This window comes from Myotis nattereri (assembly GCF_964212035.1).
Source record: "Myotis nattereri genome assembly, chromosome: 5".
Classification (NCBI taxonomy): Eukaryota; Metazoa; Chordata; class Mammalia; order Chiroptera; family Vespertilionidae; genus Myotis; species Myotis nattereri.
In genome coordinates this window covers 11,706,095-11,731,627 of record NC_138080.1, presented here as the reverse complement: position 1 = coordinate 11,731,627, position 25,533 = coordinate 11,706,095, and the positions used below count along the sequence as shown (strand labels likewise).

Sequence of the window (25,533 nt, the reverse complement as noted above, 5' to 3'; positions counted from 1 at the left end):
GAGATTAACCAAAGAACTTGCATGCATATATACATAATCCAGTGATGGTGAACCTATGACTCGCGTGTCAGAGGTGACATGCGAACTCATTTTTTTGGTTGATTTTTCTTTCTTAAATGGCATTTAAATATATAAAATAATTATCAAAAATATAAATCTTTGTTTTACTATGGTTGCAAATATCAAAAAAATTTCTATATGTGACACAGCACCAGAGTTAAGTTAGGGTTTTTCAAAATGCTGACACGCCGAGCTCAAAAGGTTCGCCATCACTGGCATAATCCATGGACACTGACAAAAGGGAGGTGAAGGCCTCAGGTGGGTGGTGGGTGCAGGCTAGAAGGGGTCAATGGGAGAAAAAAAGGGGACATATGTAATACTTTCAATAATAAAAATTAAAAAAATAAATTTAGTTATTTTCTCCTGTTAATCTGTCTTATGTCAATTTGATTATTAGACCAACCAAAAGACCTAAGAGGGGAAGAAGGGGGGAAATTCCCTCCCCACAAACTGAATCATATCATTCAATTCCAGCTTTTGCATCTGCTCGTCCTCAGCAGTTTATTCCCTGGCCCCGTACCATTCCACATAATGTTTCTTTCTCATACCACCCTGTTCATTCCCTTTATGGAATGTATCACAATTTATAGTAATACTAGAGGCCTGGTGCACAAAATTTGTGCATGGGTAGAGTCCCTAGGCCTGGCCAGTGATCAGGGCCGATCAGGGCCTTCCTTCATTCTGTGCTGCCCCCTGGTGGTCTGTGCACTTCATGGTGAGTGGTCAAACTCCTGGTCAGTCGAACTCCTGAGGGGACAATTTGCATATTAGCCTTTTATTATATAGGATATTTGTTATGAAGACCAGTAATTCTGTTTGTCCATAGTGGGAGCTAGTAGGAATTCATGGAAACTTTGAGGCTACTAGGACAAGAGAAATCACTGAGCTTAAAAATCCATCCCTTGGCTGCAATAACAATACTGCAGTGTCTTAGTTGATGTCGGTTAGGCTGACAGCTAATCAGGAAGCATGCCAATCCTTTCATTTTCTGTCCCAAGCATGTTTGCCTTTCTAATTCTATTTCCAGGGAGCAGCCTTCCAGGAAGCAGCTAGAGGCAATGACTTGGCGCTTCCCCAAGGACCGCGTGAGCAACCTCTCCCACCTGCGCTCTCTACCTGGAGAGTGACAGCCACATCTAGAGGCGTCCTTCAAGGGTCACCATAGTTAGGACCCTTGGGCAAAGAAATATTCCAATGTCTCTGTTTGAAAACAGTTTTTTAAAGGAAGATTTCAAGCAACTTGGTGTGTTTTCAAAACTGGGACGGTGCCCCAGAGCTTTGAAGCTGGCTCCAAACAATGCATTGGACACCTTTCTGAGTGCTGGCCATCCAGGGCTGTGAGTGTCTCCCTCGCACCTGCTATGAGGCTAAAAATAAAAGCAAAAAATGCACCCTTGCTCATGACAACCAAAATGACAGAAATCAACTAGAGCAGATCCCTTGAAGTTTAAGGGGAACTAGAGATCACAGTGCTAAGACTTTCAGTCCTTAGAAACGGACAGTAATGTTTGCATATTTCTGTCTACACTTATTAAAGCTCTAATGAAACCCATTTTTGCCCTTGCTATAAGCTCATAGCACAGAGCATTGCTACCAGTTTGTTAGTAGTGAGTGGAGTCTCTGTGGGTAAAGGTAAGGATTCTTCGCAATCAAGAACTGAGACAATGCTATTGCATTAATGCTCATATTTTGGGAATCTTGGAGCTCCTATAGCCAACCTCAGTTTGTTTATAAGAATCAAAACTTTAGTGAGTATATGACCTCAGTTTCTTGGAGATTCAGGGAGAACCAAGCCAGACAAGCTCAAGTGCTTAATTCATACCCTAGAGTCTAGGGCAGCCGTGGGCAAACTACGGCCCGCGGGCCGGATCCGGCCCATTTGAAATGAATAAAACTAAAAAAAAAAAAAAGACCCTACCCTTTTATGTAATGATGTTTACTTTGAATTTATATTAGTTCACACAAACAATCCATCCATGCTTTTGTTCCGGCCCTCCGGTCCAGTTTGAGAACCCATTGTGGCCCTCGAGTCAAAGTTTGCCCACCCCTGGTAGGGCCTAAAGCAAGAATCTGTCAGAAAGGGATACAATTAAGAAAATGCAGTTTCACAGTAAGCTGACTCCATATCACCAATAAATTATATAATTAGTATAGGTGTGTCTACAGGAAACACAGAGAATCAACATTGAACGCAGTCTCAAGAAGACATTTTCAATACTGCAGTGGGCTTAATTTTCATTTTCCCCATTAGAATATTCATAGTCTTGTGACTTACTTCATGGTAGGGTGTAACAATACAAGGAATTGGTGTGGATTCCTTGACATTTCAGGAAGGTTTGCACAAGACTCAGAGTTTTGTTTTTGTTTTTGTTGTTGTTAATCCTCACCTGAGAATATTTTTCCATTGATTTTTAGAGAGAATGGAAGGAAGGGGGAGAGACACAGAGAGAGAAACATCGATGTGAGAGAGACACATCTATTGGTTGCCTCCAGCTCACCCTAAATATGTGCCCTTGACCAGAATGGAACCCGTGACCCTTCAACCCGTGGGCTGATGCTCTATCCACTGAGCCAAACTGGCTAGGGCAAGACTCAGAGTTTTGATTCTAGTCTTTGATAATATGAAATTATTTAGAAGTTTCTCTGAATGCTCATCATGGCCAGCTTTTAAGTGCAATGAATTAGTTTGCTAGCTACTATTGTTTTCATATTTAAAGATCAAACAGCTAGTATTGGATTGTTTACTCCTGTAGACCTCTAGAGCTTACAAATGGAACTTAAATTCCACTTCTAGAAATTCAGAACAATGCTGGGAACTTCTGAGCACTTACACAGCCAGGGGCTAGTGAGGCCGTGAGAATGAGTTGCTACCTTCCATCTGACGTGAGGCTTTGCCTGCTCATAAGAGGCACATTCACACCAGGTCCCAGAACTTCCTTACTCTGAGGTTAGATCCCTGTATTCAATGTTTGGAAGTTTTTCTCCTTAGTGGCTATGGTTACAGCTCAAGTGCCATGCCATTTGTCAGTCTACTCCATGTATCCATGCCGCTGGTTCTATTTGTTCATCAGTTTATTTTGTTCATTAGATTCCATATATCAGTGAGATCATATGGTATTTATCTTTATCTGACCGGCTTATTTTGATTAGCATTATCTCCACGTCCATTCATGCTGCTGGCAAAGGATGAGAGTCCCTTCTTTTTTTACAGCAGCATTGTATTTCATTGTGTAAAGGTACCACAGCTTCTTTTATCCATTCATCTACTGATGGGCACTTGGACTGTTTCCAGATCTTGGCTATTATACATGATGCTGCTATGAACATGAGGTGCATGTATTCTTTCTGACTGGTGTTTTGGGATTCTTAGGATATATTCCTAGAAGTGGGATCACTGGATCAAAAGGCAGTTCCAGTTTTAATTGTTTGAGGAAACTCCATACTGTTTCCACAGTGGTTGCACCAGTCTGCATTCTCACCAACGGTGCCCTAGGGTTCCTTTTTCTCCACATTCTCTCCAGCACTTGTGTGTTGGTTTACTGATAGTAGCCATTCTGGCAGATGTGAGATATGCCTCCTTGTAGTTTTAATTAGCATCTCCCTGATGATTAGTGACCTTGAACATTTTTTCATGTCTACTGGCCATCAGTATGTCCTCTTTGGAGAATTGTCTATTCAGTTCCTTTGCCCATTTTTTAATTGGATTGTTTGTCTTTCTGGTGTTGAGTTGTATAGCTTCTTTATACATTTTGGAGATTAACCCCTTATCAGATGAATCCTTAGCAAATATGTTCTCCCATACAGTGGGCTGCCTTTTTGTTTTGTTGGTGGTTTCCTTTGCTGTGCAGAAGCTTTTTAGTTTGATGTAGTCCCATTTGCTTATTTTTCCCTTTGTTTCCCTTGGTCTTAGAGACATATTGGCAAAAATATTGCCACTGAGATTTTACTGCCTATGTTTTCGTACTATGTTGAATAAGAGTGGGGAAAGTGATCATCCCTGTCTTGTTCCTGATCTTAAGGGAAACACTTGTAGTTTTTGCCCATTAATAGCTGTCATATATGGCCTTTATTATGTTGAGGTCTGATCCCTCTATTCCCACTATGCTGAGAGTTTTTATGTTTTGTTAACCCTTACCCGAGGATATTTTCCCCATTGCTTTTCAGAGAGAGTGGAAAGAAGAGAGCGGTAGATAGACAAAGGAGAGTACCATCAATGTGAGAGAGACACATCAATTGGTTGCCTCCCACACGCGACCCCACCAGGGCTAGGGATCCAACTTGCAACCCAAGTACTTGCCCTCAAACCCCTGACAGGTGTGCGTGGGCCAACACTCTAACCACTATCCCTGATGAATATAGATACTAAAATCCTCAACAAATATTACCAAACTAAATCCAGCAATACATTAAAAAGATCATGCACCATGACCAAGTGGGATTTATTCCAGGCATGGAAGGCTGGTACAATATTCACAAATCAATAAGTGTAGTACATCACATAAACAAAATGAAGGATAAAAACAATATGATCATATCAATAGATACAGAAAAAGCATTTGACAAAATCCAGTACCCATTTTTTGTTGTTGTTAATCCTTACCCAAGGATATTTTTTCCATTGATTTTTAGAGAGAGTGGAAGGGAGAGGGAGAAACAGAAAGAAACATCAATGTGAGAGAGACACATTGACTGGTTGCCTCCTGCATGCACCCTGGCTAGGACTGGGCAACCTACAACTGAGGTACGTGCCCTTGACTGGATTGAACCAGGGACCTTTCAGTCCATGGACTCACACTCTACCCACTGAGCCAAACCAGCCAGGGCTTAGCACCCATTTTTCATAAAAACGCTCAGCAGCCCTGGCCACTGTTGCTCAGTGGTTAGTATTAAGTAGTGACCTTCTTTGTCTCTTTTATGGCCTTTGTTTTGATCTATTGGTCTATTGGTTGATTTTGTCAGATGTAAGTATTGCTACCTCAGCTTTTGTTTTGTTTTTCATTTCCATCTACATGAAAATTTTTTTTCATCCCTTTTCTTTTATCCTGTGTGAGACTTTTGTTCTGAGGTAGGTATCTTGTAGACAGCATATATATGGGTCATGTTTTTGTATCCATTCAGCTACCCTATGTCTTTTGATTGGAAAATTTAATTCATTTACATTTAAGGTGATTATTGATAGGTACCTCTTTATTGCCATTTTAATTCTTTATGTTTATGTTTCTCTCTATTTCTCCTTATTCTTACAGCAGTCCCTTTAACATTTATTGCAATGCTGGTTTGGTGGTAATGAACTCATTTAGCTTTTATTTTTGGTTGGGAAGCTCTTTATTTCCCCTTCAATTTTGAGTGATAGTCTTGCTGGATAGAGTAGTCTTGGTTTCACATCCTTGCTTTTCATTACTTTGAAACATCATACACTTTCCTTCTGGCCTATAGTGATTAATTATGTTGAGAAACCAGCTGACAGCCTTATGGGAGCTCCAAGAGACTGTATCTCTCTTGCCACACTTAAGAATATCTCTTTGTCTTTAATACTCGCCATTTTAATTACGATGTGTCTTGTAGTTGGTCTCTTTGGGTTCATCTTGATTAGAACTCTCTGATTCCTGAACTTGTGTGACTTTTTCCTTCCAATGGTGACCTCTTGGTTCATAGGTCTATGCTCAACTGAGTCATCCAGGCCAGGCTAAAGATTTTGTCTTTGCAGCAAGATTAAAATAAAACCTTGACACTTGTTGTTAACTGCCAGAAAGTATTTTTTTACTTGGTAAGAGTAAAGGTGTCTGGTCCCATCCTCCTGTATGCTCTTGTAATCTATTAGAAATAACTTGTTATCAGAAATTAACTATTGGAATTTAAAATTTAAAATACAATAGCATCGGAATCCCAGATGGCTGCAGAGTAGCTGGAGGTTCTGTGTGCTTGCTCCCAACACTACTGGATTCCCTGTCAGGGCACATGCCTGGGTTGTGGGCTGATCCCCAGTGAGGGGCATGCAGGAGGCAGCTGATTAATGATTCTCTCTCATTGTTGATGTATTTATCTCTGTCTCCCTCTCCCTTCCTCTCTCTGAAATCAATAAAAACATATTTTGGAAAAAAAACTAATATATTCTAAAGATTCACATTTGGAAGACATATTTAAAGAAAAAAAGAATAATTAGGTAATCATTGTTAAACTGTATATAAAAAGCTTATACTATATTAATAAAAAAATAAATTCTTGTTCAAATAATTTATTGTCCCACTGGCACACATCTGAGAGAGCAAAAGCACACTGCTAATGCTTACACAGAGATGACCCGAGACTTTATTCTGAACCCAGGAATGTGTGACTGGGACTCAACTGACAGCATGGAGCATGGGTTCCCACATCAAGTCTTAATCCCATTAAAGTTTATCAGAAAATTGCTCAAGCATTTGATCAGAAATACTAATTTTTTCAGAATGAGTTGTGAATTACATCATACATAAGGCTCTATCCCAGCCTAGACTTAGAACAATTTTTCTTTTACATTGGTTTTTAGTGCTTATGAAGGCAGGTGGCTTGGAATACCCTTCTCTCTGGTTTTGCTTCATCTTCTCTCTCCCATGTTTCCCTGTGTCTTTCTGACTGCTTCTTCAAGTTTCAACTCCAGCATATGCTGTTGGTGCCCCATCTGAGAAGTCCATGGTAGAAATAGAAATAATAGCAGCAGCCAAATCTTACACTGTGATGACCATATAACAAGTATTATTCTAAATAGTATATATATGTATATATATATTAGTATACTAATATATATATACTAATATATACATTATATAATATATACTAATTTAATTCCTCCAAGAGCACTTTGAAGTAGGTACTGTACACATCCTATCTTAGTTGAGGCAACTGAGGCACAAAGAAGTAGCTTGCTTAATGTCCCAGCTAATAAATGGTAGATTTGACCATAAACAGATTGTAGCTCCTGTTTCTAACCACTCTGCTTTAGAGAGGAGCATCTATCAGACAAACCTTTCTTTCTTTATATTAATTTTCACCTGGACGAAATAAAAAAAGATGGGAGCAAGAGAAATGAAAAACCATTGTTTCACATTAAAAAAATATACTTGTCTTAGTCTGTTCAGGCTGCTATAAGAAAATACCATAGACTGGACAGCTTAAACAGAGAAATTTGTCTTTCACAGTTTTGAAGGTTGGAAGTACAAGATTAAGGTGACAGTTGAATTGGTTCCTGGTGAGATCTGTTCCTAGTTTGCAGTCAGCTGCCCTCTAGCTGTATTCTCACATGACCACTGCGTTGTGTGCATGGAGAGAATGAAAGAGAACTCTAGTCTCTTCCTCTTCTTATGAGGACACTAATTCCATTATGGGGCTCCATCCTCATGAACTCATCTAACCTTAATTACCTCCCAAAGGCCCCACCTCTTGAAACCATTAGCTTGCTAACTGAGGCTTTTTAAAAAAATCCTCATCTAAAGATATTTTTCCACTGATTTCTTCAGGGAGAGTGGAAGGGAGAGGAAGACACAGAGAGAGAAACATCGATTTGAGAGAGGCACATTGATTGGTTGCCTTCTGCATGCGCCCTGACCTGGGATTGAACCTGCAACCCAGGTACATGCCCTTGACCAGAATCCAACCCAGAACCCTTCAGTCTGCGGGCCAATATTCTGACCACTGAGCCAAACCAACCAGGTGGCAATTAAGACTTTAATGTATGAATTTAAGGGAGACACAAGGATTCAGTCCATAACATACATTCACATGTAATGTGTTGGAAGAATACTGGTGAACAATTTAATGGTGGTTATGGTGATGTATTTTTTGCATATTATAATTTTGTTTATAAAAGAAATTTTATTTTTATATAAGGGAACACATGCTATTAAAACATCTTTCAGTTGAATAATGATTTCCAAAGGTGTTTCACCCTTGTTTGGCATGGAGGTATGACATGTTCTCTGTGAATTCCAGGACAAAGAATTTACAGCACATCACACCCTTTAAAATGGATGACATGGCACCATGGCATTCAAATGCATACTGAGTGTGGGCTCTGGCTTTTATGAAAATTACAAACCAACTGAGCTAAGCTTTCAGCCCAGGCAGAGAAATTTTCCTTCACACCAGCAGAGCCTAAGTGTTGAATGCCCAGGCCATCCATCATTTCAGGTTTACTCTGAGGCAGCGATCATCCCCTCTCCTATTAAAGAATCAGCAGAAGAGGCTCCTGGGAATTGGCAATTAAGAGCAGCATAAATCAAGCTGGAAAATTGCCCTCAATTTAAACCATTTGTCTATTTTCCCATCTCCCATTTTCTCTGCTTTGTCTTAGTTCCACTTTTTTTTTGTTAACATAGGATTCGATTATGGAGGTGTGCTTTATCTTTCTTTTATAAATGTAATAAAGTAAAATAAATAAAAGCTATAGCATAAAAAAAAGCTGCAGTAGGAGTCCATGTATATCTAAAGAAAATAGCAAATAGAAAAGCTCAGAGATGACTGAAATTATGGGCCAACTAATTCCCCAAATGTTGTTAATCTGTCTATGGTGTTATAGGCGTTATCATGACAGTTAACTTTTTGAGACACTAAATGCATGAACTCAGAGCACCAAGAGTGAAAGTCTAATTTGAAACTGGTTTAATTTACTTAATGTCAAAAAGTCATTTAAATCATTAAAAAAATATTACTCAGCTCTGTGGACAAAACTCAATCTCACCAATTTTAGGGTCTTAACCGTTTGTATCCTATTATCCTATAGTTCAGTGTAAGAACTTAGGCCACAGGCTTCCATGGTGGAAACCAAAGGCCATTACCCTCAGAGTCTCATTCCTATGTCTTACTATGTTGGTGCCTTGGTAACAATTATATTTCTTCCTGGCTGAAAACTAAAGCAAAAGAGGAAATCTGAATGTTTCAGTACTTTGAACAGTAGCTTTTGAACTGCATTAACCTAGAAATTAGGTCTTTTAGTGATGAAGAGTATCATCATGTGGAGAATTGGAGTTTACTAGTTCCCCTTTCAGAAAGTGGGGTCATGGGAGAAACCAAGATGGCGGCATAGGTTAACGCCGGAGATTGCTGCCTCGAACAACCACTTCAAAAAACAACTAAACGACGGAACGGACATCATCCAGAACCACAGGAAGGCTGCCTGAGTGGAAATTCTACAACTAGGAGGAAAGAGAATATCATACCCAGACTCAGAGGAGGCGCAGTGCTGAAGTGAAATACTCAGGTGCGGAGTGCACGCGGAGTGGGCTGGAGGCGGAGGGCGCGGTTGTTGTTTTCAATCGGGAGGTTGTTTCAGACTCTGAGCTCCAGATCTGGGCGAGTCTCTAGGGATCCAGACTCAAACGGGAGAAGCGGGACTGTCTGGCTTTGGTCGGAACTCGAAGGCAGCTTTCTCTCTGAGGTTTGCAGCGGTTGCTGGGACTCTGTGAGGCAGAGCCCCTAGGGATGGAACTGAGAGCAGCCATAACTGCTTGCTCCGCCCACCCTGTAGATCCCCGGGGACCCGCCCCGCCCAAGCCCTGCGAAGAACCATTTGCCGGATAGCCTCAGGCAAACGCTAGATTAGCACAGCCCTAGAGATCCAGCACAGAAGTTCTCCCACTGCAGACACAGCGGACTCTCATAGCCAGTTAGCCTGGAGATCAAATCACCCCCGGTATTGCCGACAACAATAAAGGCTTAACTACAACAAGACTGCGCACAAAGACCACTAGGGGGTGCACCAAGAAAAGATAAAAAATTGCGGAGACAAAGAAACAGGCCTCAAATGTCAGAAATGGAAGATATAGAGCTCAAAACCACACTTTTAAGGTCTCTCAAGAACTGTCTAGAAGCTGCCGATAAATGTAGTGAGATCCTCAAGAAATCTAATGAGACCCTCGATGTTGTGATAAAGAACCAACTAGAAATTAAGCATACACTGACTGAAATAAAGAATATTATACAGACACCCAACAGCAGACCAGAGGAGCGCAAGAGTCAAGTCAAAGATTCGAAATGCGAAGAATCACAAAACACCCAACTGGAAAAGCAAAATGAAAAAAGAATCCGAAAATACGAAGATAGTGTAAGGAGCCTCTGGGACAGCTTCAAGTGTACCAACATCAGAATTATAGGGGTGCCAGAAGATGAGAGAGACCAAGATATTGAAAACCTATTTGAAGAAATAATGACAGAAAACTTCCCCCACCTGGTGAAAGAAATAGACTTACAAGTCCAGGAAGCGCAGAGAACCCCAAACAAAAGGAATCCAAAGAGGACCACACCAAGACACATCATAATTAAAATGCCAAGAGCAAAAGACAAAGAGAGAATCTTAAAAGCAGCAAGAGAAAGACAGTCAGTTACCTACAAGGGAGTACCCATACGACTGTCAGCTGATTTCTCAACAGAAACTTTGCAGTCCAGAAGCAAATGGCAAGAAATATTCAAAGTGATGAATACCAAGAACCTACAACCAAGATTACTTTATCCAGCAAAGCTATCATTCAGAAGTGAAGGTCAGATAAAGAGCTTCACAGATAAGGAAAAGCTAAAGGAGTTCATCACCACCAAACCAGTATTAAATGAAATGCTGAAAGGTATCCTTTAAGAAGAGGAAGAAGAAGAAAAAGGTAAAGGTACAAATTATGAACAACAAACATGCATCTATCAACAAGTGAATCTAAGAATCAAGTGAATAAATAATCTGGTGATCATAATAGAATCAGGGACTAGAAAGGGAATGGACTGACTATTCTTGGGGGGGAAAGGGGTGTGGGAGATGCGGGAAGAGACTGGACAAAATCGTGCACCTATGGATGAGGACAGTGGGTGGGGAGTGAGGGCAGAGGGTGGGGCGGGAACTGGGAGGAGGGGAGTTATGGGGGGTAAAAGGGGGAACAAATGTAATAATCTGAACAATAAAGATTTTATTAAAAAAATAAATAAAAAATTATCATCCTTTGAACAATAAAATAGAAATAATGTCTTTAAAAAAAAAGTGGGGTCTTTATGTTAAGGTTAAAAAAAAAAAAGGAGGAGGAGGAGGAGGAGGAGGAGGAGGAGGAGGAGGAGGAGAAGAAGAAGAAGAAGAAGAAGAAGAAGAAGAAGAAGAAGAAGAAGAAGAAGAAGAGAAACTAATTATTGCATCTTGTTTTCTACAGAATTGGGCCCAGTCTCCCTTCCTGGCTTCCTTTTTTTTTTTTTTTTGACCAGCTTTGCTCCACTTTTTAGTTCATATGTTCTGCCCTGTCCTTCCAGACAACCCCACTGAACTACAAGTCTACTCTGTTCACCTCCATTCACAAACTCTCTAAGGTATGAAGAGAATGTCTTTAGACTTTCCTATTTATACTCTACCATCCTTCAGAATCCAGCATAAGACCCATATTTCCCATAATTTATTTTATTTTTAAAATATTTTTATTGATTCCAGAGAGGGAAAAAGAGATGAAACATCAATATGAGAGAGAATTATTGATCTGCTGCCCCCTGCATACCCCCTACTGGGGGTCGAGCCTTCAACCCAGGCATGTGCCCTGACTGGGAATCAAATTGAGCTCCTGGTTCATAGATCAATGCTCAACCACAGAGCCACACCGGCTGGGCTCCATAATTTTTTTTTTATCTTCTAGCTCTGTGACTTGCAACTGGTGTGCCACAAGAATTTTTAAAACATGCAATACCTGACTATTTAGTCAGGAGCACTGACCTCTTTTACCTTAGATTGTCAGATAAAAAAATGACAAAAGCTAACACAATAGCCCTCTAGTGTGTGAATGCCCTGTCTTGAACTATAAATATATAGGTCATATAATAGAGTTGCATCATATTGGTCACTTTTAATAATAAGGTTGTGTCTGATTGGTTAATTCTTGGTACCAGGAATCCTTACATGCAAGTATAGTTACCTGATTTTTAATTTTTTAAATGCAAATGCATTTCCTATTTATTTTTAATTTAATTTTTTCATCACCATTTATCCCATCAATGCCCTCTTCCACCTCCCCTCATCCTCTCCCCTCCTCTGCATTCATCACAGTGTTACCCATGTCCATGAGTTCTCTCTCTCTTTTTCTTTTTCGCTCAATCTCTCCAACCCCTCCCCGCACCAGTACTATCTGCCTGCCCTCTATCTATGAGTCTGTCCCTATTTTGCTTGTCAGTTCAGTTTGTTCATTAAATTCCACATATGAGTGAAATCATATGGTGTTTGTCTTTCTCTTACTGGATTTTTTCACTTAGCATAATGTTCTCCAGGTCCATTCATGCTGTCACAGAGTAAATTTTTATAGCAGAATGGTATTCCATTGTGTAAATGTACCACAGATTTTTTAAAAAACAATTTTATTTTTATTATTTTTTATGTATATATGTATATATTTTTTGATTTCAGAGAGGAAGGGAGAAGGAGAGATAAAAACATCAATGATGAGAGAGAATTATTATAAGCTGCCTCCTGCACGTCCCTTACTGGGGATTGAGCCCACAACCCAGGCATGTGCCCTTGACTGGAATCAAACCTGGGACGCTTCAGTCTGCAGGCTGATGCTCTATCCACTGAGCCAAACCAGCTAGGGCTGTACCACAGCTTTTTAATCCACTCATCTACTGATGGATACTTGGGTTGTTTCCAAATCTTGGCTATTGTAAATAACACTGCAATAAACATAGGGGTACATATATTCTTTGAAACAAAAAGAATAGGTAATTACAATTATTATTTTTTGTAAATCAATCAAAATTATACCTGTATTTTTTGGTGTGTTGCAGAACTTTAGTAATTAGTCTATGTGTGCCATGAGATGAAAAAGGTTGAAAATCACTGTTCTAGTCTACACCATTCCTTTATTATTCAGAACCGTGGCAAATCATATTTAGAGTCCATTATTCAGAAAAGTGTTATTTATTTATTAATGAACTGGTTCATGAATGCATCTAAGAAATTATTATTGAGAAATCACTCAACTGTATATTGTGCTCCGAAGTGCAAAAATGAGATGTAAATCTTTTTCTTATGGTGCTTAGAGTCTAATCGAAGAGGCATGGAAAGATATAAAGATGTGTTATAAAGTTTTGTGGGTGCACAAGAAGGAGACTTGAGTTTTTCAGAAAATAGGAGGAGTCAATAATCACTGGAAGAAGGTTTGACATAAATGACATTTGGATATTTTATCATAACTTCTGAATTATCTAGCTATAAGGTATGTCATTTGATGCTAGATTCAATTTCTTTTGTTTATTTATGAGCTTCTCAATGCTAGCTAGAAAGTAATGTTTTCATAAATCCTTTTTAAATTATAAAATATAATCCTAATATATAAAAAGCCAGGGGTTGTCATGACCGAAACAACCGATGGACGACCCAACAGCAGGCTGCATGGGGCAACAAGGCCGGCAGGGGGGTTAGTGAGGGACGACCAAATGACTGAACAGCAGGCTGCATGGGGAGATGAGGCCAGTGGGGGGGGGGGGAGGGTGGACAGTTAAGGGTGACCAGGCCGGTGGGAGGGGCAGTTGGGGGTGACCAGGCAAGCAGAGGGGAGCAGTTGGGGGCGACCAGACCAGCAGGGGTGTTAGTGAGGGATGACCAAACAACTGAACAGCAGGCTGTGTGGGGCAACCAGGCCAGCAGGGGGGCAGTAAGGGGCAATTATGCCAGCAGGGGGAGGGGGCAGTTAGGGGCAACCAGAACGGTGGAGGAGCAGTTGGTGGTGACCAGGTTGGCAGGGGGTGCAGTTGAGAGCGATCAGGTTGGCAGGCGGTTGACAGTTAGGGGCGATCAGGCCAGCAGGCAGAGGCAGTTAGGGGTGATCAGGCAGGCAGGCAGGTGAGCAGTTAGGAGCCAGCGGTCCTGGATTGTGAGAGAGATGTCTGACTGCCAGTTTAGGCCAGATCCCAGGGCCTAAATTGGCAGTTGGACATCCCCCGAGGGGTCCTGGATTGGAGAGGGTGCAGATTGGGCTGAGGGGACCCCCCTTCGTGCACAAATTTCATGCACTAGGCCTCTAGTCTATATAAATAAAAGCCAAGCGACCGGATGACGCATCTACCAGAACAACCGCAACGACCAGAATGACTGGTTGCTATCATGTGCACTGTGGTGGCCAACCAGCCTTGATTGGCCCCCCACAACTTCCCATGGCACCTCTCCCCGGCCAGCCCCACCCCGATCGACCCGCCGCAACCCCAATCGTGGATGGGGCCAGCTGACCAACCACCAGCAGCCTCTCCCCTGGCCAGCCCCACCCTTAATTGTCCCCCATCAGGGGTAGGGCCGGCTGACCTCCCACAGCTCTTCCACCCCCAGCCAACCTGGCCCTGATCAGGCCTGATTGGGGTTGGGGTCAGCGACCAACTTCCTGTGTCCCCACCTCCAGTCCAGCCCTGTATTGGCCTCCATCGGGGCAGGCCAGCTGGACCCCACCTGTGCATGAATTCGTGCACCAGGCCTCTAGTACATATATAACAGAGTACGTAAAACATAAATATACAGCTTAATGAATTATTGAGGAGTGAACATCTCTATAACTATCAACCAGGAGAAGAAATAGAATATTTCTAGCAACCCAAAGGCCATTCTAGATTGTATTAAAGTTCTCCAGAGAAACAAAATCAATAGGACATAGAAATACACATACATATATGGAGAGAGAGAGAGAAAGAGAAAGAAGGGGGGGGTGTTTATGCTATTGGCTCATGCAATTGTGGAGACTGGCAAGAAATTTGCAGGGCAAGCCAGCGGGTTGGAGATCCAAGGAAGAGCTATTGTTGCAGCTTGAGTCCAAAGGCTGTCTAGAGGCAGAATTCTTTCTTCCTTTGGGGACCTCAATATTTTTCTCTTAAGGCCTTCAAATGACTGGATCATCCACCTTATGCAGCGTAATGTGCTTTACTCAAAGTTTACTAATTAAATGTAAACTCATTTAAGAAATGCCTTCATAGCAACTTTTAGACCTGTGTCTGACCAAATATCTGGGTTCTATAGCCTAACCAGGTTGACAAGTAAAATTAACCATTACACGAACCATAATCCTTTCCTTCCCTTCTTTGTTTTGCTTTATGATTTTACCACCTATGAATGAGTCCCAAAAAATTAGCTTAGTTTTTCTTGATTTTTTAACTTTACAAATGGGATTATACAGAATAAATTTTTTTTTGGTCTATCTTGTTTTGTTTAACATAATGTTTTTTATATTCACTCATGTCATCATTGCCGTATGTAGCTGTAGTGTCTTCACTACAGCTACATAAATTTTTTTTTAAATTTTTATTATTATCATTTTTTTAATTGTCTAAAGTTTTACATATGTCTCCTTTTCCCCCAATTGACCCCCTCCCCCATCCCTTCCCAGCTCGGGCAAGCCCCATCCCCCCAATGTCTGTGTCCATTGGTTATGCTAATATGCATACATATAAGTCCATTGGTTGCTCTCTAACAGCCCCCCACCCACCACGTGTCTTAGATTGATCTATTCTTGTTCATCAAATTATGTTGATCATTATATCCCACATATGAGTGAGATAATGTGATATTTATCTTTCTCTGACTGGCTTATTTCACTTAGCATAATGCTCTCCAGGTCCATCCATGCTGTTGCAAATGGTAAAAATTTCTTCTTTTTAATAGCAGCATAGTATTCCGTTGTGTAGATGTACCACAGTTTTTTAATCTGCTGATAGGCACTTAGACTGTTTCCAAATCTTGGCTATTATAAAATTGTGCTGCTATGAACATAGGGGTGCATATATCCTTTCTGATTGGTGTTTTTGTTTTCTTGGGATAGAGTCCTAGAAGTGGGATTACTGGGTCAAATGGAAGTCCCATTTTTAGTTTTTTGAGGAAACTCCATACTGTTCTCCACAGTGGCTGCACCAGTCTGCATTCCCACCAGCAGTGCATGAGGGCTCCTTTTTTCTCCACATCCTCTCCAGCACTTGTCATTTGTTGATTTGTTGATGATAGCCATTTTGACAGGTGTGAGATGGTATCTCATTGTCATTTTGATTTGCATCTCTAGGATGATTAGTGACTTTGAGCATGTTTTCATATGTCTCTGGGCCTTCTGTATGTCCTCTTTCAAAAAGTGTCTATTTACATCCTTTGACCATTTTTTTATTGGATCATTTATCTTCCTTTTGTTAAGTTGTATGAGTTCTCTGTAAATTTTGGAGATTAAGCCCTATCAGAAATATCATTGGCAAATATGTTCTCCCATGCAGTGTGCTTTCTTGTTGTTTTGTTTATGGTTTCTGCTGTGCAGAAGCTTTTTATTTTGATGTAGTCCCATTTGTTTATTTTCTCCTTAGTCTCCATTGCCCTAGGGGCTGTGTCTGTAAAGATATTGCTAAGACATATGTCTGCTATTTTGCTGCCTATGGAGTCTTATAGGATTTTTATGGTTTCTCATCTTATATTGAAGCCCTTTATCCATTTTGAGTTTGTTTTTCTGTACAGTGTAAGTTGGTAATCTAGTTTCATTTTTTTGCATGTATCTGTCCAAATTTCCCAGCACCATTTATTAAAGAGACTGTTTTGACTCCATTGTATGCTCTTACCCCCTTTGTTAAATATTAATTGAGCATAATGGCTTGGGTCAATTTCTGGGTTCTCTGTTCTGTTCCATTGGTCTTTATGTCTGTTCCCACTTTATGTCTGTTCACACTGTCTATGCCAGTACCAGGAAGTTTTGAGACCTGTGGCTTGGTAATATAGCTTGATATCTGGTATTGTGATTCCTCCAACTTTGTTCTTCTTTCTCAGGATGGCTGTGGCTACTCGAGGTCATTTTCTTATTCCAGATGAATTTTTGGAGGGTTTTTTCTAGATCTTTGAAATATGCCATTGGTATTTTAATGGGGATTGCATTGAATCTGTAGATTGCTTTGAGTAGTATGGACATTTTAATGATGTAGGTTCTACCAATCCATGAACATGGTATGTTCTTTCATTTGTTTATGTCTTTCTCTATCTCTTTTTTCAATTTTCTGTAGTTTTCTGAGTACAGGTCTTTTAGGTCCGTACTTAAGTTTATTCCTAGGTATCTTATTATTATTATTTTTTTGGTGCAATGGTGAATGGGATTGTTTTTTTAGTTTCTCTTTCTGTGACTTCATTGTTGGTGTATAAAAAAGCCATAGATTTCTGGGTGTTAATTTTTATTCTGCTACATTGCTGAATTCATTTATTAAGTCTAGTAGTTTTTTTGATGAAGTCTTTGGGGTTTTCTATGTATAGTATCATGTCATCTGCGAATAAAGACAGTTTTACTTCTTCCTTTCCAATTTGTATGCCTTTTATATATTCTTGTCTGATCACCATGGCTAGCACTTCCAGTACTATATCAAGCAGGAGTGGTGAAAGTGGGCATCCTTGTCTTGTTCCTGTTTTTAGGGGAAATTAGTTTAGTTTTTGCTCATTGAGTATGATGTTGGCTGTAGGTTTGTCATATAAGACTTTTATTAATTTGAGGTATGATACTTCTATTCCCACTTTGCTGAAAGTTTTTATCAAGAAAGGGTGTTGTCAAATGCTTTTTCTGCATTAATTGATATGATTATGTGATTTTTATCTCTCAGTTTGTTTATGTGATGTGTCACATTAATTTATTTGGGGACATTGTACCATCCTTGCATCCTTGGAATAAATCCCACTTTGTCATGGTGTATGATCTTTCTAATGTAATGCTGAATCCGATTTGCTAGAATTTTGTTGAGAATTTTAGCATCTATGTTTATCAGGGATATTGGCCTGTAATTCTCTTTCTTTGTGGTGTCTTTATCTGGTTTTGAGATTAGGGTAATTCTGGATTCATAGAAAGAGCTTGGAAGTGTGTCTTCCTCTTGAATTTTTTGGAATAGCCTGAGGAGGATAGGTTCTAGTTGTTCTTTGAATGTTTGGTAAAACTCCCCTGTGAAGCTGTCCAGGCCAGGGCTTTTGTTTGCTGGAAGTTTTTTGATTACTGCTTCAATTTTCTTCAGTCATTATTGGCCTATTCAGGTTTTTTGATTCTTCTTGATTGAGTTTTGGGAGCTTGTATTTTTCTAAGAATCTGTCCATTTCATCTAGGTTGTCCATTTTGTTGGAATAGAGTTGTTCATAGTATTTTTCATAATCGTTTGTGTTTCTGTGGGATTGGTTGTTACTTCACCTCTTTCATTTCTGATGTTGTTTATTTGTGTCCTCTCTCTTTGCTTCTTGGTGAGCCTGGCTAGAGGTTCATCAATCTTGTTTATCCTTTCAAAGAACCAGCTCTTGGTTTTGTTGATCTTTTGTATTGATTTTTGGTCTTTATATCGTTTATCTCCACTCTGATCTTTATTATTTCCTTCCTTCTGCTTACTCTAGGCTTTTCTTGTTGCTCTCTTTGTAACTCTTTGAGTTGTAGGGTTAGATAATTCATTACCATTGTTTCTTGTTTTTTTTTGAGATAGGCCTGTAGAGCTATGAACTTCCCTCTCAAGACTGCTTTCACTGTGTCCCATAGATTTTGGATTGTTGTGTTTTCATTGTCATTTGTTGCCATGATGCTTTTTATTTCTTCTTGATTTCTTTGGTAGACCAATTATTGTTTAATAGCATGCTAGTTAGCCTCCAGGTGCTTGATTTTTTTAATTGTTTTTATTGTGGTTGATTTCTAGTTTTATGCCATTGTGATGTGAGAAGATGCTTGATATAATTTCTATCTATTTGAATTTGAAGAGACTTTGCCTGTGTCCCAATATGTGGTCTATCTTTGAGAATGACCCATTTGCACTTGAAAAGAATGTATATTCTTTGGCTTTGGGGTAAAATGTTCTGAAGATGTCAATTAATTCCATCTGATCTAGTGAGTCATTTAGGATTGCTGTTTCTTTGCTGATTTTTTGTTTAGAGGATTTTTCCAGTGGTGTTAGTGGGGTATTAAAGTCCCCTACTATTATTGTATTGCTGTAGATCTCTCCCTTGATATCCTCCAGAAGTTTTTTATTATGTATTTGGGTGCTCCTGTATTGGGTGCATGTATGTTTGCCAGAGTTACATCTTCTTGTTGAATTGCTCCCTTTAGTATTATGAAGTGGCCTTCCTTATCTCTTGTTATGGCCTTCACATTGAGGTCTAATTTGTCAGATATAAATATTGCTACCCCAGCTTTTCTTTCCTTTCCATTCACCTGAAAAACCTTTTTCCATCCCTTCACCATCAGTCTGTGTGATTCCTTTTTTTGGAGGTGGGTTTCCTGTGGACAGCAGATATATGGGTCATGTTTTCTTATCCACTCAGCTACCCTATGTCTTTTGATTGGGGCATTTAATCCATTTACATTTAAAGTTATTATTGATAGGTACTTGTTTGTTGCCATTTTTATTCTTTATGCCTGTGTTCCTTCTTCTCTTCCTATTTCTTCTTTTTATAGCAGACCATTTAGCATTTCTTGCATAGCTGGTTTGGTGGTGATAAACTTCCTTAGTCTTTTTTGGTCTGTGAAGCTCCTGATTTTACCCTCAATTTTGATTGATAGTCTTGCTGGGTATAGTATTCTTGGATTCAGACCCTTCCTTTGCATGACTTTGTATATTTCATTCCATTCCCTTCTGGCCTGATGTGTTTCTGTTGAGAAATCAGTCACTAGTCTGATGGGTGATCCTCTGTAGGTAACTTTCTCTCTCTCTGGCAGCCTTTAAGATTCTTACTTTGTCGTTGGTGTTTGCCAATTTAATTATAATGTGTCTCAGTGTCTGTCTTTTGGGGTTCATCTTGTTTGGGACTCTGTGAGCTTCTTGGACTTGTGTGAGTTTTTTCTTCCCTATATCAGGGAAGTTTTATGTCATTATTTCTCCAAACAGGTTTCCTATTCCTTGATCACCTTCGTCTCCATCTGGCATCCCTATTTTGCAGATGTTGTTTCATTTCCTGTTGTCCCAAAGCTCCCTTAGGCTCTCCTCCTGCTTTTTAAGTTTTTTTTTTTTCTAGATGCTGCTCTGCTTGGGTATTTTTTCCTACCTTGTCTTCTAGCTCAGTGATGCAGTCCTCTACTTGTTCTAGTCTACTGTTGATGCTTTCTATTGAGTTCTTTATTGCAGCGATGTCATTTTTCACTTCTTCTTGATTCTTCTTCATTTCCTCTTGGTTCTTACACATATTATTGAATTTGTCTTCTATCCTTTTTAGCGACCTTATGACCATTTCTCTGAATTCTTTCTCTGACATTTTGCTTGCCTCCATTTAACTTACTTCCTTTTCTGGTGATACCTCCCTTTCTTTTGTATGTGGGCTGTTTCTTTGTCTCCCCCATGATCGCTCCTCTCTGGATGTCTGGTTATGTAGCTCTCTCTCTCCTGCGTTGCCTTAAAGGCACAAAATACACCACAACAATACACAGTGCACAGGGCACCAAACACAAATGTATTTACAATACTAATAACCCCAAATAAAGGTGACCACCAGAAAAAAGAGAGTTAGGGGATAGAAAAGAATGCAAAAATGATATTGAGAAAAGGAAAAAATTTAAAAAACAGAATAGAAAAAAAACAAAACAACACAAAACAAAAAAACAAAAGGGAAGTAAAAGAAAATCTGGATATTGAAGAAAGGGAAGAGAAAAGTGTATGGGCTTGGAGCAGGGGAGTAGGAATTAGATATATGAGTGAGATCAATTTTTAACAGGGAGTAAAAAGAAAGGATAGAGAAAAACTAAAGCAAGAACAGGGTAAGAGAAACAGGGCAAAAAGGGAATGTGAGGAAGAGAGTGCTGGTATAAAGGAAAAATTGAGATAGAGTAAAATAATGCTGTAGGAAAAATAAAAATAGAATGTAGAGCACTAATCCCAAAATAAAATGAAATAAAATAAAATAAAGAAAAAATAAAATAAAACTTAAGAAAAGGTAAATAATAGTAATTAAAAACAAAAATATAAAAAAAAGGTAAAATCAGGTGAGAAAGAAAAAAAATTAGTTTCTCAAGTAAAAGATAAAAAATAAAAATGTGAGGTAGTGAAGGTCATTCACTTCCTCTACTGTTCTGCTTGGCAGGTCTGTTTCTTGTCAGGTAGACAGCCCAGTATTGGAGTTCCCTGTGCTCCACAGCTCCTCTGCGTCATAAGCCACAATCCTTTTTCCAAGCAGTTGGTAGCTCTTTGTTTCTTAGTCTGCCTTTAGTTGCATTCACACAAGAGCCAATTTCTGATACAACCCCTGGGTGGCAGTGTTTCTGTATTGATATCCGGGACTAAAAGGCTCCTTCCATACCCAGTGTTTAGATGGCTTTCCCTGCCACACGTAATGCTGGGTTAGAGGGATGGACTGCCCTAGAGCTGGCTTCCTGTTCATTTCTCCACACTCTGTTCTCCAGGTTCCACAAAAACAGCTTTCTCCTGCAGTCTCGGCGAGTGTTTTTTAATTGGAAGATCCCATGTACTGGGCTTAGTAATCAGAAGCAAGGATTTAAAAAAGAAAAGGAAAAAAAAGAAGAAGAAAAAAGAAAAAGCCACAGGATGCGCACAGACTCGAGTCTTCCCCTGGCACTCCGCAGTTGGTGCCCTGGCAGAACTCCAGACTGCCCTCCTGTGCCCAGCCCTGCCGTGGGTTAATTTCTAGCGTCTCCTTCTGCCCGCAGCCCCGTGGATCCCCTTCCACATTCGAGGGCTACACTTACCCCAGCAGCGAGTATTCTGTGGAGCGCAATCTTCCTTTGAGACTCTAGTTCCCGCTGTGCGCATTTCACGCCTGTTTCCGCGCACATTTTTCCCTTCAGCCTAGACCCCAGATCTCACCTCTCCCTAGGCCAGTGGTTCTCAACCTTCCTAATGCCGCGACCCTTTAATACAGTTCCTCGTGTTATGGTGACTCCCAACCATAAATTATTTTCGTTGCTACTTCATAACTGTAACTTTGCTACTGTTATGAATCGTAATGTCAATATCTGATATGCAGGATGTATTTTCATTGTTATAAATTGAACATAATTAAAGCATAGTGAGTAATCACAAAAACAATATGTAATTATATATGTGTTTTCTGATGGTCTTAGGCGACCCCTGTGAAAGGGTCGTTCGACCCCCAAAGGGGTCTCGACCCACAGGTTGAGAACCGCTGCCCTAGGCAATAGCTGACCTTTCCATCCACGGATTTCTCACCAGCTGTGTTTGATTCGCCAGTTCTGGGTGGATATTAACTGATTCAGCTGTTCCTTCTCTCGGCTCTGTGAGAAGGCACAGGGGTCATCAGCGTACTTGCGCCGCTTTGTCTCCTCCTGGACAGACTTTCTAGGCGCCTGCGGTCGGAGAGGCTGGAGTCTTGGTATTCCTGGGTTCACAGCTGAGGTAGCTGGTCCCTGGGGTTGTGGTTGTAGGGTCCCAGGAGGTGCCCAAGGGTCTCCCCGGTTGAAGGTAAGGCTGGGCTTCAGATAAGCGCCACTCTCCCCTTCAAGATGGCACAATCTCTGCGCAGAGCCATCCACACCGGGAGAGATTTCAGCAGCAGGAGAGGCTGCCTGGCCAGGGGAGCCCTATCCGGCAGTCCCCAACAATTCCTTGGAATATAGCTGTTCCTCACTCACAAATACATACACTCCCCACACATACACTCACTCTCCTTTTGTTCTCTCACTCACACACTACCTTGCAGCCTGCTGTCCTGTCGGCAGCCATCTTTAACCCTGGTGTCTTCATTTTCATTGCTGTATAGTATTCCATTGGATAAACATACCACAATTTAACTATACTTCTTTTGTGGGCATTTTATTTCCAGTTTGAGGCTATTACCAACTGTAATGCTAACATGACCATATTCTGGAGCACATAAGTATGTCTTTCTGTAAAATAATTACTTAGGAGTGAAATTTTTTGGTTGCAGGGTGTATGCATCTTAAACTTTATTAGATAATGACAAAACTATTTTCCAAAGTGAGTAAGTCAATTTCCTCTCTCACCAGCAGTACCCGAGAATTAATACCACTTTCTTGTCTCTCTCCTCTGCTCTTTCTCCTCCCTCCGCTCCTTCTGCTTACTGTCATGTCTACCATGAGTTGCACTGTACTCCCTTTCTTGTATACCTTACTTCATCTAGTTGAGTACTGATATTTTATGATAAATACTCAGTAAATATATTGTACAACTGATCAAGAAACTGAATTAGTGACTGAAATATTTCTCATATCCATTAGGGTGCTATCTTGAAGAAATAAAATATTATCGTGTCCTTACCTAGTCTTTTTGGGAACATGCGCTTCTTCAGATAGATTTATTCTGCTTGAGGGCTGTCTAAGAGCATTGTGCTATGTGTGAAAGTGCATGCAAGTGTATGTTCAGGGTCTTGTCAAACTTTTACATTTTTTTCTCATCAAATTGTTGCAAAATGTCATCTCGTAATCATGATTTACATTTCCCCGAACAAGATGATGTTGAATATCTCCCCATGTTTATTGGCTATGTATATGTAATCTTATGTAAAATAGGTCTTTACTCCCATTTGACAGGTGAGAAAACATAGGCTCAAAAGTTTAAGTATCTTGCCTATGGTTATGTAAGTATCATGTGAGAGATTTGGGCTTCAAAGTCAGGTTTGTCTAAACACAAAACATTTTTTTTCTCCATCACCTGGCATGGTTTCCTTAGGCAGCAGTTTTAGATGAATATATCAGAAGTCATTCACTCAAATAAGTGATTTCTCTCAAAGAACTCACTTGAAAAGTCTATTCCTTTATTCCAACAATGAGGCCATTGTTTGAACAATTTATAGATTTCTTTTCCTAATTGTTACCATTTGAAACTGTCAGTTAATAAACCCTGTAGGAATATAGTCTTGTTAAATTAAATTTTCCTCACTTTCTTGGAATCCAAATGATATTCCCCACATTTTTTTTCCACACAGTGGACATGAGTTTATTGGAGGGGGGCAGGGTCAGAGTGGGTGCAAGTTGCAGGTTGGGAGGAGGGGCAGGGGGCTTGGGCAGCACTGACAGCCTGCAGTCAACAAGACAGGAGGGCAGTGGGCCACAGGGCAGGCAGGCCCCTGCTCTTCAACCTGCGAGCGTGCGTGCGTGCTTCCGTCCGCCAGTTCCTCCATCCGTCTGCGCCTAGGGCGCTGGCAGCGGCTCCAAGAGGATGTGAAGGGTGTAGGTGCCTGGCTCCAGAAGTAGCTGGGAGGGCATGACCATGAGGAAGCCCCCAGCCCAGGGGTCTTCAGCCCCTGAGAGACAGGCCTGGGAAGGAGAGCCGTACCACTTCGGGTTTGGGGCAGGACTCTTGGGTAAGACAGGCAAGGGGCAGGGTTGGTGGGAGTAGTGACTATGGAGAACGGACGAGCCACAGAGGGAGCCCCCGGAGAGAGTGATCCTGGCCTTTGAGTAGCTCCTGTGAGCCCCGCCATGGTGGGGGCACCGCTCCCGAGCCCAGGCCCAGTGGGATGGCTCCATGGCCATGACCTTCTCACAGCGCTGGCGGCTCACTAAAGCCCGGAGGCCCATCCTCGCCCGCAGCTTGTCCCTCTGACGCAGGAAGTCTGCCACCTGATTGTGCCAACCCTCGCCCAGGGCCCACGGGAAAATCATACATTTGGCTTCCTCCAGGTCCTCCTCCATATCGCTTGCAAGGTTCAGTGCCAAGAACAGGTTGCTGCAGGTGTACTCGCTGAGCTTCAGGTTGGCGCGCCGGAAGTAGACCAGCACCGTGGCCAGGAGACACTTACCTGAAATCTGGAAGCAGGGGTCTCTGGCGAGGAATTCCTGAAGGCAGCTGTGCTCCAGCAGGCGGAGGAAGGCCCGGAGCTCCAGGTGCTGGAGGGCAGCGAGAGGCCCACTGCCCCCATCTTGACAGCTCCAGCCCCACAGCTTCACCTGGGTGGCAACCTCATGGGCAGTGGCTCGGGCTTTGCTCATCTCATAGGGGGTGGGGGCGGGTGGGGTGAGGCGCGGGGCGGCGGGGGAGGGGACCCTCAGCTCACGGGTTACCTGCAGCGTCCACATTTTTAATTCATCCACTTTGGGAACTATTGCCATTTGGAATGGCTATTTGTTGTTTCAGAAATTAAAAATACCATTAAAATTTTTTGAAAATGTGCCTCCTGGACTCATTTCAGTGATTTTACAGCTGTGTCTCTTGAGCCCTGTGGACATACTCAAGAACCCCTGAAGGTGACAAAAGGAAGCTGAGTGCCCATTTTAACAGGACATTTTGTGTTTCCTGAATGGGGATTGTATTTAATTTATTTTGGAGGGGAAAAGCTGGTAAAAATCCAGTTATGAGAAGCGTTTTCTAAATTCTTAAGTCCCTTCATTACTTACTACCCCCTTACCCTGCTAATGTTCATAGCACTTACCCATCTGATAAATTTCTTTGGCTGAACATCAACTCTGTACCCACTACAATGTAACTTCCATGACGGGGGAACTTTGCTTTGCTATTGTGCCCTCACCATCTACAAGAGTGCCAGAATCAGGGTGCTTACTCACTACCTATTCAATGAAAGAAATAATGAAAAATGTTACATTGAGTGTCTACTTACTG

At 41.0% G+C, this 25,533-nt stretch overlaps 2 protein-coding genes across 2 annotated transcripts in view; both read right to left on the bottom strand.

Moving 5' to 3' along the window:
• ADRA1A (adrenoceptor alpha 1A) overlaps positions 1–25,533 on the bottom strand; it is a gene marked incomplete at its 5' end in the record, with an annotated part of 196,598 nt that overhangs the window by 4,483 nt on the left and 166,582 nt on the right. The window lies entirely within an intron of this gene.
• Positions 24,105–24,905, bottom strand: LOC308519216 (speedy protein C-like; the record flags this gene model as incomplete). The annotated part of the gene is made up of 1 exon (XM_081091226.1): positions 24,105–24,905. The coding sequence occupies one exon, from the start codon at positions 24,903–24,905 to the stop codon at positions 24,105–24,107; it is 801 nt and encodes a 266-aa protein (XP_080947352.1).